The sequence below is a fragment of the Neodiprion pinetum genome, chromosome 3, assembly GCF_021155775.2.
Source record: "Neodiprion pinetum isolate iyNeoPine1 chromosome 3, iyNeoPine1.2, whole genome shotgun sequence".
In the NCBI taxonomy this organism is placed as follows: Eukaryota; Metazoa; Arthropoda; class Insecta; order Hymenoptera; family Diprionidae; genus Neodiprion; species Neodiprion pinetum.
Window position 1 is genome coordinate 32,228,774 of NC_060234.1, and position 13,765 is coordinate 32,242,538.

General features: G+C 41.2%; 1 protein-coding gene across 19 annotated transcripts in view; it reads left to right on the forward strand.

Moving 5' to 3' along the window:
• Positions 1–12,988, forward strand: part of LOC124215650 (GTPase-activating Rap/Ran-GAP domain-like protein 3) — a 63,140-nt gene extending 50,152 nt beyond the window's left edge. For 7 of the 19 annotated variants that reach the window (XM_046619289.2, XM_046619286.2, XM_046619280.2 and 4 more), the window contains 15 exons: positions 2,330–2,413; positions 2,685–2,766; positions 3,036–3,157; positions 3,279–3,343; positions 3,457–3,523; positions 4,311–4,413; positions 4,885–4,983; positions 5,560–5,772; positions 5,912–6,177; positions 6,286–6,574; positions 9,210–9,478; positions 9,765–10,101; positions 10,186–10,272; positions 10,348–10,590; positions 10,895–12,988. In XM_046619289.2, the coding sequence (XP_046475245.1) occupies positions 2,330–2,413; positions 2,685–2,766; positions 3,036–3,157; positions 3,279–3,343; positions 3,457–3,523; positions 4,311–4,413; positions 4,885–4,983; positions 5,560–5,772; positions 5,912–6,177; positions 6,286–6,574; positions 9,210–9,478; positions 9,765–10,101; positions 10,186–10,272; positions 10,348–10,590; positions 10,895–11,151 (2,583 nt within the window). In that variant the 3' untranslated portion in view covers positions 11,152–12,988. Of the gene's footprint in view, positions 1–2,329; positions 2,414–2,614; positions 2,767–3,035; positions 3,158–3,278; positions 3,344–3,456; positions 3,524–4,310; positions 4,414–4,884; positions 4,984–5,559; positions 5,773–5,911; positions 6,178–6,285; positions 6,575–9,209; positions 9,479–9,764; positions 10,102–10,185; positions 10,273–10,347; positions 10,591–10,874 lie in introns of those variants that run through there. The other 12 variants (XM_069134865.1, XM_069134863.1, XM_069134861.1 and 9 more) reach the window with 6 other exon arrangements.
• The last annotated feature ends 777 nt before the right edge of the window (positions 12,989–13,765 follow it).

Below are 13,765 nucleotides of genomic sequence, written 5' to 3' on the forward strand. Positions count from 1 at the left end.
AAGGTGCGAAGTGGACTCCCGGTGGGCACCTAATGGATAGTTTCTGTCGACCACTGATTCTTTATTGAAATAATACGAATCCGTACCTACTTGGCGCCCCCGCAGCTCGCTGCGGAAAGAGTGGAACCCTTATTACGCCTCTTTATTCCATTATTTCCCAAAGTCACGGTTACGATTTATTTTATATAGCGCTGTGGGATATTCTGACAAAGTTTCCAATTAAATTCAGTATTACAACATTACCTAACTGTAAATTGAACCTTGGGTAAGCGTGTCAAAGTTTAATTATTCGGCGAAAGGGTCTCGGGAGCCAATCAATCCCGACACGGTCCGCTTAACATGCATAAAGCGAAAACTTTTAAACGGTACGTCGATTGTTTGCAAATAAAATTTTATAAAAAATTCTCTCTCGCCTCTCAATTTTACAGCAAATAATTTCAATGGTGGAAAATAATAAGCGGAAAACAATTGAACCGGTGGTTGCGTCAATTCACGTATATTATACATGAAATTGTTTCCTACAATTCGTGACAAACTGAGGCCAGCATTTCAGCGCATCCGAATCGTGTATAACACTGTAGTGTGTATTTATTGTGAGATCCGGTTGTTTGACTTTATGATTATTCGACGTTTTGAAATTACCATTAATCAGATAGGATACACGCTGAATTTCTATTCTTTTATCAGATTATTCTTAGATGATTTCACCTCGAATTCGTTTCACGAGGAACTTTGATGATGTATACTAATCGTTCGTTTAAAAACAACTGAAATTTTCAAATAAACATTTCAGTATTCGGAAACGTTTCCTTATTGTTGCAAGTTAAATAAGAGCTCGCCGAGTTTCAACAATTATGAGCCATGCTCGGTTGCACGGGTAATCCGATAATTAATTAATACCTAAATCCTAGAAGTTGTCTGCGAATTAAATTTTCCGAACTTCTCGGTGTTCGGAATGATTAAGTGCTTGCATTGCAGAGCTTGCTAAAAACATTTCATGTTCGTATCGTAACAGTTTAAACTTCAAGTGCCTGCGTCGTAACGACATAAAAAAACCGTATTCAACCTCTAATTGCGTACCTCCACAAACCGAAATATTTCAAATATTTGGAACTTTCTCCGTACCTGATTTGTAAAAATTGAAACTATGCATAACTGTCTGTCTAGCTACGACAATTACATACGTAATTTAGTGGTGGTTTACGTTACGCTAGGCTGCAGGTCGTTTTTCTTTTTATCGTCATAAATGAAACGCGTGAATTAGATAGGCAGGTATCCAGGATTGATCGACGGGCGTTAATACGACACCCCATATGCTCGGCATGAATATCAACCAGCTGGCCGGGGCTTCCGATCGGACGTAAAAAAGGCAGTAAATAATCACAATGACAAGTGTGAAAAATGTTACCGAGCATCGTATTCGATACACTTGGTGGAAACGAATACTCTGAAACGTATACGGACGATATTTCATTGCTGGTTTTCTGCCTCCGCAAATTTGGTATCGCACCAACATACGGCGACAAACCGTTGTCAGTTTAGGCTTGGGAAATGACCGATAGCGAGGTGCTCTCGGGTTTCCGTAAAATAAATTATATTACGCAACCACTCCACGAAACTAAAATCTGCTTTACTTTCAAACGTATTTGCTTTTATTTCTTCGATTGAATGTATATCGGTTAATGACTGTACCGTGTACGTTGATTCATCGTCATTCCACTCATTGGATATTTCCATTATACATGTGCGAGGGTTAAGTTAAAATTTCCTTCTTTTTTCAACTCTATAAATAAATATTCAACTTTCTGTTTGAAAAAGATTTTGGCAGAGACATTTGCGAAAATTTAAACACCGATTCTTTCATTTAGAGTGGAAGTAATAATCTTCCGGATAAAAATATTCTACTGCAATTTGAGGTGATAAAAGTTTTGCCACGTACCTGACAGAAATGGTCTGTTAAAATGAGATCCGTAATTTACTCGATTCGCGAAATTATCCAAATTTGCATAGCGATTAACTCATGGCCTTCTTGGGTCTCTGAAGACATCGTGAAATAGCTCTCGAGGTCAGTTCAGGAAATGTGGCTGCGTAATTCTCATTAGCAACTCGTTGAAAAGTCATCACGCTGTTATAATAAGTAAATGTAAAAGGTATATTATGTATGCATGTATATCTGTATATATATATATATATATATATATATATATATATATATATACAATGTCAATTAATACTGCGCAAATGTACTTGATAACGCGAAAGTTGTTAAAAAGCTTGCATATTTCTAGATTAAATTTAACGACGTAATATCGCATTCTCTGTATTATAGTTGCCGCAGGTCGAGCAGGACGGCTTGGAAAACGGACGAAGATTTCGAGTTGAAAATGGCGATTCTCTTGGGGAAAAGGAAGAGGTGACTATTTAAATGATAAACTATGGTTTATAAGTGCAAATCTCATTCGAATCCAGTACGAAAATTTCTGTTAAAATGAAAAAGGATAGAAAAGTTTGAACTGAAACTTCGATGAATACGCGGCAAATAACATATATGGTACGGTAATATCGTAGAGCAGCAACATATAACTGTGCCTATATTTTTTCGGATTCAAATAAGTTATGCAAAAAGTTCCAAGCCGTCTCCATCACGTCGTGGAGACGAAAAGTAAGTTTGACGAACTTTCCAGATGTTCGGATCGCCCAGTACGCCGGTACTCGAAAATCCGGAGAACCAGACACGATGGTACTTCAAGTATTTTCTTGGAAAGCGTAAGTACTAAATTGCAAGATCCTGCACGTACATTAAGAAGTCCTGTACAGTATTCTGCGGATATACGTAGTCAGAATGTCTGCGACACGATCATCACGGTCTTCAACACACGCTTGGGTTTATTGCACCTGCGAATAAGTACCGAAAAGGCAGAGGAATCGTGAAGTAAAATAAAAAAAGAAGATGTCTGCAGAAACCGTTGGGGAAAACGGGGCTGTGCGATATCGTAACTTTTTCGGGACTCTAATCAAGCTTTTGTTTTTCAAAGTTCACCAGAATTACGTCGGGTCGGATCAAGAAAGAAGTCCCATCTTTCTCTCTGTTGTCCTCAGCGAAGGAGCCGGAGATCGCTGCGTTCCACATTACAGAGCCATTCTGTGGCGGCGAACAGTGAGCTTTTTCTGCGTTTCGCATATATATCTGTATATACATGCATATACATGTATGTGTATATATGCGCAGTTAGCTGATTAGACCTTATTTTTTCGGGTAAATACGACATTCGTTTCAGGGAGCGCAAAAAATATCCCTACCTTACATGGCAAACAAACCTATGACGGTGAAGCAAATTTTGAGGTCAGTAAACTTAACCAATCTATCGTAATACGTCCATCACATTACATATGCATTATACAATATGCATGTATATTCCGTGATTCTTGTTGTACTGATGTAACATATGACTTCAGCAATTTTCCTGGGATGGACAGACTGGACAAAGGACCACGTGAGATATTTTCTCCGGACATACAAAAGGTGAGTTATCAATCAAGGTCTCATCCCACAGTCTCTATGTTTCACGGGATTCCTTTCAGTGGGCCGAAATGCATGCTGGAGACGCTTGCCGCTTCGATAGTATGTAGTGTCAAGTCATTCCGTGTCGAATGGCTTTGGAAAACTCGGGCCCAAAAGTACTGGCGCAAATAATTAGTGGATAATTGTTCGGTTTGAGCAAATTGAGCTAGAGGTCCCTAGGAAGAAGGTGAAGAGAAGACGTGTTTTCCATGTAGAATATGAAATAATAGATTTTTATCCCAAAGCCTTTCATTGACTAATATTAAATCCGTGAAAAGTTTTTCGATGTATGTAAGCTTGGTTCTCAGTCGTATGATAAAACTGCAGTTGACGCTGAATACAAGTAGGGGATATCTTGTTTACACCGCGTAACTTTCCGGCTTAAATTACCATTTGCGACTGACTTCACTCCAGGCATAATGGTAACTAGGTGCAAGCCTTTTTACGAGCTCGTTCACCGAGAGAACGTCTCTATTAAATTTTTTTTATCTTTGCCGTGATACAGAAAAAGCAGCATTCATATTTCATCCAAACTGAACACATTTTTCATTTCGCTACCGTATTTTCCACCCTCTTCATTCTGTTCCAATGGTCCTTCAGTTTTCACCTTCTGGTTATAATTTCTTTCTCCAACCTCTTACGAGCATTGATTTTCCTTTTCATGATTCAGTTGTAGTTTTGTTCGGTCGAGACACCCTGCACTCGTTTGCTGCGGTATTCAGAACGAGTTTCTTTCTTTACTTCCCAGGATCTTTTACTGTTGGAGGAACAAGAAGGTTCTGTGAATTTCAAATTCGGCGTTGTCTATGCCAAGGAGGGTCAGACAACAGACGATGAGATGCTGTCTAACGGTGAGTAAAGAAATTCGTCCCAACCTGACCTCAACAGCCTTCGGCCATGTATGTAATGTCGCGCCATAAGTGATGAGTAAGGTCTTGTCTGCATTCCCTCACGGTAAAAACCCTCAACTTTAGTGTAAATTCGTACCCTCAACTCATAGATAATACTAAATCCCCGTAAGAAGAAAGTTGAGGGTACGAATTTACACCCAAGTCGAGGGTTTTTTTCCGTGATGATTCTCCCAGGCAAGAAAAACGAGATTCGACGCCTATCTGTGCGTAAAATGGATTTTACTATCATGCCAAGTTGTCGAGGTGGCATCCTATCGTCTTGTACACCGAGTGAGGTAGATTCTGCCGTGAAACGGCGAGATCTTCTTACAAGCGTGGAATTTAAGCTGTCAGTGTCAGAGTCAGCCTCGCCAGATGTACGCTATCGAAGGCTTCACTGCGGTATTGCCAAATCTCTCTATCCTGTTTCAGAAAAAGGAAGCCACGATTTTCACCGATTCTTAGATCTACTTGGCGAAAGGATTCGACTGAAAGGCTGGGACAAGTATAGGGGTGGTCTGGATGTTAAAGGTACTACATTTGCTTTGGGCTTCATATAAAATAGCTCACTTTACTGAATTATTATAATATCTGTGATACGTAAGGAACGATACGCAATCGATGCCATCGTGTTCGGTGAAAAGAAGGGTGTGCGCACGAGGGTGTGAGGAATTTGCCTACATCGCGTTGCCCGGTCTTTTGTTTCGAAACTTTTTCACTCGAACTTTTTTATGATCGGTATTTGAAGAAGATGCGCGCCAATGTGGACAGTCAGGTGAAAAAAGTTATGAAAGGAAAAAGTGTTCGCCATTATCTTTTTTCTGAGTCAATCGTCGAATAAATTTTCTTTGACTTGTCTTTAGTTCATATCTTATCGATTCCCTGTGTACTTTTCAATATTTCTAAAGTCACCCTGCTAAACTATTGTTTCAGTAAGCTATACCACAGTGAACTCGATCATCCTTCCGTCAAATATCCCGTAGGCGTAATTGTACCTTAAACGAGAAGCGAAATTTGAGCTTCGAATTTCCTCACGAATATTACGTGATATGGAATGAAATGCGATTAATGAAAAACGAGTGATCTCACTCTTGTATATGCCGCCAGGTGACATGACGGGCAAGGAAAGTGTGTACACTGTCTATGCGGGACATGAAGTCATGTTTCACGTAAGCACCATGCTCCCGCACTCCAAGGACAATCCTCAACAACTCGAACGTAAACGGCACATCGGAAATGACATAGTCAACGTTATTTTTACCGATGATCCAACCGCACTTGACTCGTTTAATCCAAACTGCATCAAAAGCCAGTTCACCCGTAAGTTTCGCGTAGAAATACAGATATACGTACGAATCGGTTGAGTGCAGTGTTGATATAAAAACCTTTTACACTGTACGAAAGCAGATCGGTAGCTACGGTGATAATTTTACCGTGAAAGAAACTCTTCAATTTTCAGACGTATTCGCAATAGTGAGCAGCGACAGCAGCGGATGGAGAGTCGCGGTTTACTGCGACGAATGCGTACCTCTTTTTGGACCTAGTTTACCCTGCCCTCCAGTCTTCAACGACCCGCACACCTTCAGGGAGTTCCTCTTGGTGAAGCTTATCAACGGGGAAAAGGCGACGTTCAACACTCCCACGTTCTCTCAAAAGAGAGAAAGGACTCTGGACATGTTAATCAGGGACCTCTACCAGGAACACGTGCAGGACACCAAGGGCAGCGTAAGTAGGCCACGCGGTGATTTTTGTTCTCATCGTTCGTCATCATTCGTCGAAAAAACGATGATCCGTCCCCTTCAATTTGTCTTTACCCATTCCCAATTGTTTCAGAATATGCTGAACCGACGCGCCCTTTCCGACGTCGTCGAGGCGCCGGGACGACGGCGTGAAGAGACACGTGCCGTCGAAATGGTTCGCGTAGGACAGGCTTACAAACTCGAAGCCATAGTCAGAGGCCTCGCACCAACGTCAATGGCCACGGCTGGTCCCTTCAAGCCGAGTCCTTGGGAACCCCTTTGCGTGTACCCGGATTTTCCGCAGGATATCATCTGCGGAGATTCATGGTCGCAGAAGAACCGAATGGTTCTGTCAACCGAATTCGGGACGTTTCTCATAGAAGGTAAGCGAGTAAGCAGTTTACTTCCGACCGAGTAGTCACACGTGTTTCTGGAACTGGAACTAACTATGAGCTGTTCTCGCGCTGTACTCGACGGACCTCACCCACCACCATATGGCATGTTTAATAATAATTAATCAGGACAATTAACGACTTGCTACTAAGTTCTCGTTAAGAAAATACACGAGCGCTCACCACTAGCAGCTCCACTGACTTATAATCACGCGTGGTAGCTTACCTCGTTCTCATTGTAAATTGTAAATAGTATTAAACTTCGAAACCTAAGTTTGGATGTTCGGATGTTCGGATGTTCAGAAAGTGACGTCACCCAAATTTTTTTTTCTCTTGACGTCATCGATCTATAGTGATCGTCACGACGAAAGTCAGTTAGCCGAATTTCTCAGTCTGGAACGAACCGCGCAGTAGAGCGGACGGTTGAGAATCGCGCTCCGCAGATTTCGAGTAACGGGTTCTCTACCTCCTGGATCCTGCGCTTCAGGCCGCTTCCTGGGGCAACTCGAGTTTCAGGACAAGCGCTCCGTAGTTTTTACGCTCCAGGTCCGCTACCTGGTGAAACTCGACTTCCAGGACAAGCGCTGCGTAATTCTGGCCTTCCAGATCCTTGAACTGGTGACTTTCGACCTTCAGGACTAATTTTCCGTAGATTTGGCTATCGAGGTCCTCCACCTGGTGGACCTCGATCCCCAGGACAAGCGCTCCGTGGTTTCGGCTGTCCAGATCCTTAACCTGGTGGATCTCGACCTCCAGGACAAGCGCTCCGTGGTTTTGGCTGTCCAGGTCCTTGACGTGGTGACTTTTGACTTTCAGGACTAATTTTCAAGTTTACAAGTTTGATTATTGAAAACGTCATGTTTTGTACTGTCAAACCAATATACATGCTTCAGATCACATTTTAAATCCGAAAAAAACCGAACGACCGAGATCAAGAAATTGCGATTGGTGAGTAGTTGGCATAGTATACATAGGAATACACGACAATAACGTCGTTCATTTAGAGCTAAAATTGCTGTGCGTAGTGTTTTAAATCTGTCAGCACTTAGCTGATTGTTCTGTGGTATTTTTTGACAAAATTTACTGTCATAAAATCACAATGCGTTATACTTACATCCATACGTAAACGTGATTTGTAGCATTATATAAAAAAAATCTTACGGGCAGATTCGGTTTGCGTCACATGCACAAAGACAGTGTTCATTCTGTATACTGTGAAGCAAATACCAGAATTTTTTGGGGAGTCATCGTGCCCCAGTCTCCCCTACAACTATGTCATCTGGTAAAACACTGACAACAAGTGAGCGAGTGCACGAGCACAAGAACCAGTTACGCTAGGCATCCGACCCCGAGCGAGCTTTAGCGAGCGAAGGTTTCAAAGCTAGTTGTAAATGAAGTTTCATAGTTCATAACTTCCCCGTGTAACTGAATCGTTCATCGAAATGAACCATGTAATGAGCAAACCCTGGGAAACAGCCTACGGCATACGCACTTGGCGACAGCGCCTGCGTAATCGAAGTTCTAACCTTGGCGATGATAGAGAAATTCTTTATTCTCATTATTTTTCAAGTTCACAGCGGTCTCGAGTTTTGCTGAAAAGTCATCCAGTCAATTATGTGATCCTCGGTTACCTACGGAAATTTGAATTTTATTCCTTACCCTGATCGTAATGAAGAAAATCCTGAATATCACAATCCGGTAAGAAGATCTTTGGGAATCTGATAAGCTCGGTCTGGAGCTTCGTAAAAAAGTTTTCGTAACTTGGACCAACAATTTTCTACTTGATCTGATTTCATTATGAAAGTGATCGTGTACGACTTCCATGGTTCACTGAAAAGTTTTCTTCATTAAAAATCTTGGGAAGCAGCGTTAGTCACGCGTTGTTACACTTCTCTGAAAACAAAACAACAGATTTCCGTCAATCAGTATCAGGCGAGATTGTGTCGGAATTACTTTATGCAGATCAGTCTTACACGGATCTTTCATTATTAATATTTATTTTATACGCGGAATTACTTCAGGGACTGAGTTAACTTCCAATCATGCATGCCTGTAGAGTAGTTTCGCAATCTATGTAACTTGGTACAAGTTTAGCGGAAGCTTCGGTCATGAGAACAAGAACAGAGCCTCAGATGGGGTGACGGTCAATACTTGCTGTTCATAGCCCGCGGTGTCCTGATTCACTCGAATGAATGGCTTTGCCAAAGTCTTATGATCGATCCGAGTTATGAATCTATCGTCGAAGAAATTGACAACGAGGTGAAGCTCGGTTGTAATAACTTACGATGTTTTTATTATCATTCTGCATTTAAACTATTACTATTACGCGCATTGATATTTTTTGGAAATGCTATCCTCCGACGATTTTCGGAATTCGATTAAATTCCCGAAGGTCACGCTAATAAGGGTCATGGATTTATTCTTTTCGCTGATTCCGACGAAGCAATATCCGCTCGCTTTGCAAGACCCTAATCAATACCAAGTGGGCGCAGCAAAGTGTAATTCGCTATAATCATCATCAGTTTAAATCCGTGCCCACCGAATGAAGGCTCAAATTTACTCAAGCGTAAATTTGCGTGTGAAGCGCCGAGGTCGGAATTGAAGCAGTGCTATAATCTGCTTTCAGACGGTCTTTCGCACAGACTTATATTCGACAAGTCCGTCCAGATAAGACAATTAGACGTGGTGGAACAACACGGGATCCTGCTAATCAGAGCCGGCGACCGCGGGAGAGACAGCAAAATCCACGTGTTTCGTCTGAGCGAGTTCGATGCGGAGGCTGGAGGAGACACATTGCCCAAGACGAGATCACACTCCAAGGAGAGAAAACTGGAGCGCACCAGAGGCTGCCACATATACTCCCTTACTCGACCGGGTGGCTCGCATCTGCGAATGGTGAGTCCGTAGCAACTCGAGACCCTGTTCAGCCCCCGTGTAATCTTACTCTCAATTTCCTCTACCTTGAGATAAGCAACTCATCTCGCGAAAGCTTGAGTTTGGTGCTTAAAACGGATGCGCGGGAGATCCGCTCTACCACCTTTATCAAGCTTTGAAAAATGTCGTAAATCAGTCCCTCGGCTGAGCAGAAGCAGTTTGAGAATAATTTTCGAGGCTCAAGCTGATCGAAACCGTTCGATCCTGTCGACGACCTTAATTTTCATCTACTTCCGATTTTCCGCAGTGCGCTGCCATAGGGCGTCGACTGGTCGTTATGCAGTGGAAACACAGCGCTGCTTGGACCGCTTGGTGCCCGGCATCCGACACCGACACCGTCGACGGTTTCGTCTTCGTCAAGGAATTGACGGCTAGCGAAGTGCCGAGCTTCGTGACCATCGTTGAGGGGGCGACGGGATGCGGTGATTGGGCACTCTGCTGCGCTCTGCGACATAATTTCGAGCTCATCTCGGCGGAGGGTGCATCGAGAATACTATCCGTGGAAACGAGCAACAAGCCCCATCTCGTCGCTGCTCTGGACCTTCGAGAAGACGAGGAGCCGGAACTGCTTCTGTGCTACAATAGTCAGTATTATCGCAAATCGAAGCGAGTTGGTTCGCGAGACACGTTACTGCAGGTATTTCTCGGTATAATTGTTCAATTTTCAGATACGTGCCATTTCCAAAAGCTCATGGACGAAAGCATGGCTTCGACGGCGTTCGATTTTCATTGGAATTCCGTACCGACGGCGGTTGGTACGTGTGGAAATTTCAAACAATGTCATCGGTGAATTCCGTTAATACTGATTGTGATTTCATTATTATCCACAGTATGTGCATTTCCATACGTAATCGCTTTCACATCGGACACGATGGAGATCAGATTGATTATAAATGGAAATCTTGTACACACAATGGTGATGCCGAACTTGAATTTAATATCCTCGAAGAATGACATATTCTTCGCGACCACGGCCCCGGAATTCTTCTCAACCCGCACCGAGAGGATCCACTTTGATGGAAAGACGGATAAAGACGACAAGAACAACAGCCCCCCAGCATCACCCCATTCCGGTAGGTTACGGGAACAATGAGAGGGCGGGAGCAGGTGTTCGCAATTATTTTAATTACCGCGGGGTCGCTTCGCGGGCTTGAAACCGCGCTGAGGACCTTTCGCATCCTATTTTTTGCTTCGGTTCTTCTTTTATAAGTAACGAGATGCATGCCTCTGAAACGTTATCGATTTGCCGACCGATAAATTGAGCTCATTTCTTTTACCGGCGTATTAACTAAAATGTCAATTCGTCGTTGCTCATCCGACGGTTTAATTCTACAGCTATTCGTTTTTGACTCCGCAGCCAACCCGATCTTTTTACAGCCCCTCTTTCAGCCTCACCCGAAGCCAAGCCGATGAGGATCTACAAGATTCCTCTGAGCACCCTCTCGGGAACAACGGTTGCCACCTGCGAGAGGCGATGCCCGAGTCCTGCGGAGCCGGATTTAGTACCCGCACCACCCTCTGGGGATGCCAACTTTCTTACGGTCGACTCTAGCAGAGCTTTGAGCAGATCGTGCAGCAGCAGTCCGACGCCCGGTCACGTGCCCTGCTTACCGGGCATGGGAATAAACAAGTAACATTGTTATACAAAACGTTGAAGAATTGGATTGAAATTAATTTTTCTTTAATTGACAGAAAACCAAGAAAAAAAAAGAAACAAACAAAAAACACAACAGAAATTAGGATTTTTACGAACGATTGAATCGCCAATGCCTCAATTCCACTGAGCCCACATTGGGGCATTAGCTTCAAGCATGATGATATATAAATATATAATATATAAAAATATACGGTATAAATAAAACATAATATATAAATTTATACATAGTGCTGAAAAATAATTATATGACAGAATTTCATTTGTGTGTTGAATATCTGCATGCAAATTTCGTACGTACCTTTAATCTTTATAGTATTATTATTATATTATGAGACACGTGATTGTACACGTCTTTATTAAACGTCTTCTCTTCTGTGATACGGCGATACAGCTATTTTAAAACTTGAAAAACGTATGTTAACAATAAGAATATATAATAACCAATTACAGTTACACAGATAATAATACAAATAATAATAATTATTATTAAAACGATAATAATAATATTAACAACAATATTTATCTCGATAATGGCAAAAACTGTATATTATTTTAACCTGTGCAAACTCCACGCACATCCATTAGTCTCGATTAATATTCATGTGATACGCGAACGCCATTCCCTAAATAATATGTAGAATACAAGGAATGAGGCGGATCATTCATTGTGTTGCCCATACGCGTACGGACGTAGATTCGATCGAAAAAATTATATTATTCACAAATATTTGAAAATGTACCATATTTTATTTCAGAATGCGCGTACGTCTTAAGTAACCTCATATAATGTTATAGATGTATAAATATAGTTTAGCGTACTACTGTTATCTAGTCCGTGACGTTACCTGCATCTACTGTCTCTACTATGATTTTTACTATAAGAAATGCATAAAGCACACACATGATATAAGCACAAATATTTGTACACGTACATTTCAGGCGCGTTAGAGTAGTGGTGAATTTTTTATTTACCGGCCCGGTATTTAATTTTTAACTAGCATGACTGAGTGATAGGGTAGTTGATTGATAGTGATAAATAAAACTAAAAATGAATGTTCGTCGTAAATTGTAATTGTCACATTGAAATGCAGCATTACCTGTAAGTTTCACATTGGAAGAAAAATGTTTGCTGCGAGATCCGTCATGTTGTTACAGCAATAAAATGAGTTTCTTTAATAATTATGTATACTAGTGACTTGTGTTGGCCGTGTGCTGATTCCTGTGATCAGATCGGATTCGAGATAAAATATCAAATGTCACACTACTCTGTGCGTATTATTATGTATGTGTAGGTGGCATATATTATTTATGATTGATTTTCAGAATTGAAAAAATGAAACGCATGTACAAATTTCTGTTATGTTTATTTCACTATACATAGATTAAGACATACAGGATGAACAATTCCCTGACGACAATCTATGATATGGTGTGAAGCAGATTGAATCAAATTGTTATAATCTATCAGGATTGGTAAAAAATATCCAAGGAAGCCAAAGACTAAGGAACCTCTTAGGAAATATGTACTTCCCGTGTTACACTGTACGCACTAATCTTCTCAGGCTATACTTTCGCAGCCTTTGAAAATGTACAATATGAGGTAAAATTAAGCAGAAAGCAAAAATAAAACAATGTAATGGAGTTATATGAAGAAAAAAAATATATATATATATATGTCAAGTTTAAGAAGTAATTTTAAAGGGTCAAGGGAAAGTGGTGTGAATTGAGTTTACGTCGGTAACGCTGTTTAGAAATTTTCTCCCTGTCAAAAATGTTTAATAAATATCGAAAGATTAATTTCTCAAAAGTATAAAGACGAACGCCTTATTCTACGTACGTGGTACACTACTTTCCCCTGCATATTATAATACATTACAGACACATTGTTACGGGAGTGAGTTGAATTTATTATAAGATAATATATGACAAAGGTATTTAAGCGTTGTAAGAAAATACAAAATTTCTCTAAAACCAGTATACAGTTTAAGCGATAGTCTTCACCCTTCGGGATCCAAGTAGAAGAGAAGATTGTGAAAGCTGCGTATCGCTCTTGATAAAACGAAGAAATTGAAAGATATCTACAGATATTGAGGATGAGGAAGACTGCTCGGAGCAGCATCTGCCAGATGGCTCTGGCATTTCTTTCCTCGGTAGTCGACGGTCGAACTTGAGAAGCGTGGCGTTTATTTGGATATCGGAGTGTAGTACACGCGACTATCGAACACCACCAGATGGTGTTAAATCTCGGGCTGAAATAATTGGTATTACCTAAACTCTTTTTTCTCATGAACCGTGAATCCCCCGTTGCAGCGTTGGATTTCCCCGAGCAGAGAAAAGCACGGTATAAGAATGGTGATACCACGAAGAGGGGACGCTTAAAATGATTTTCACGTCCGTCAATGATACAGTTGCAACAAAGAATATATCCTAATTAAAATTCAAGTCGTGTATTTGTTGTCTACGTTTTACTAGTATAGTCAACATCATCCGTCCACGCTGCTTCTCTCATAGAAGATCTAAACTTCTACAGCATACGGTATATTATATCTTTCAGCTTGACTCTGTCGTAATATTCTAATATCAATGGAACG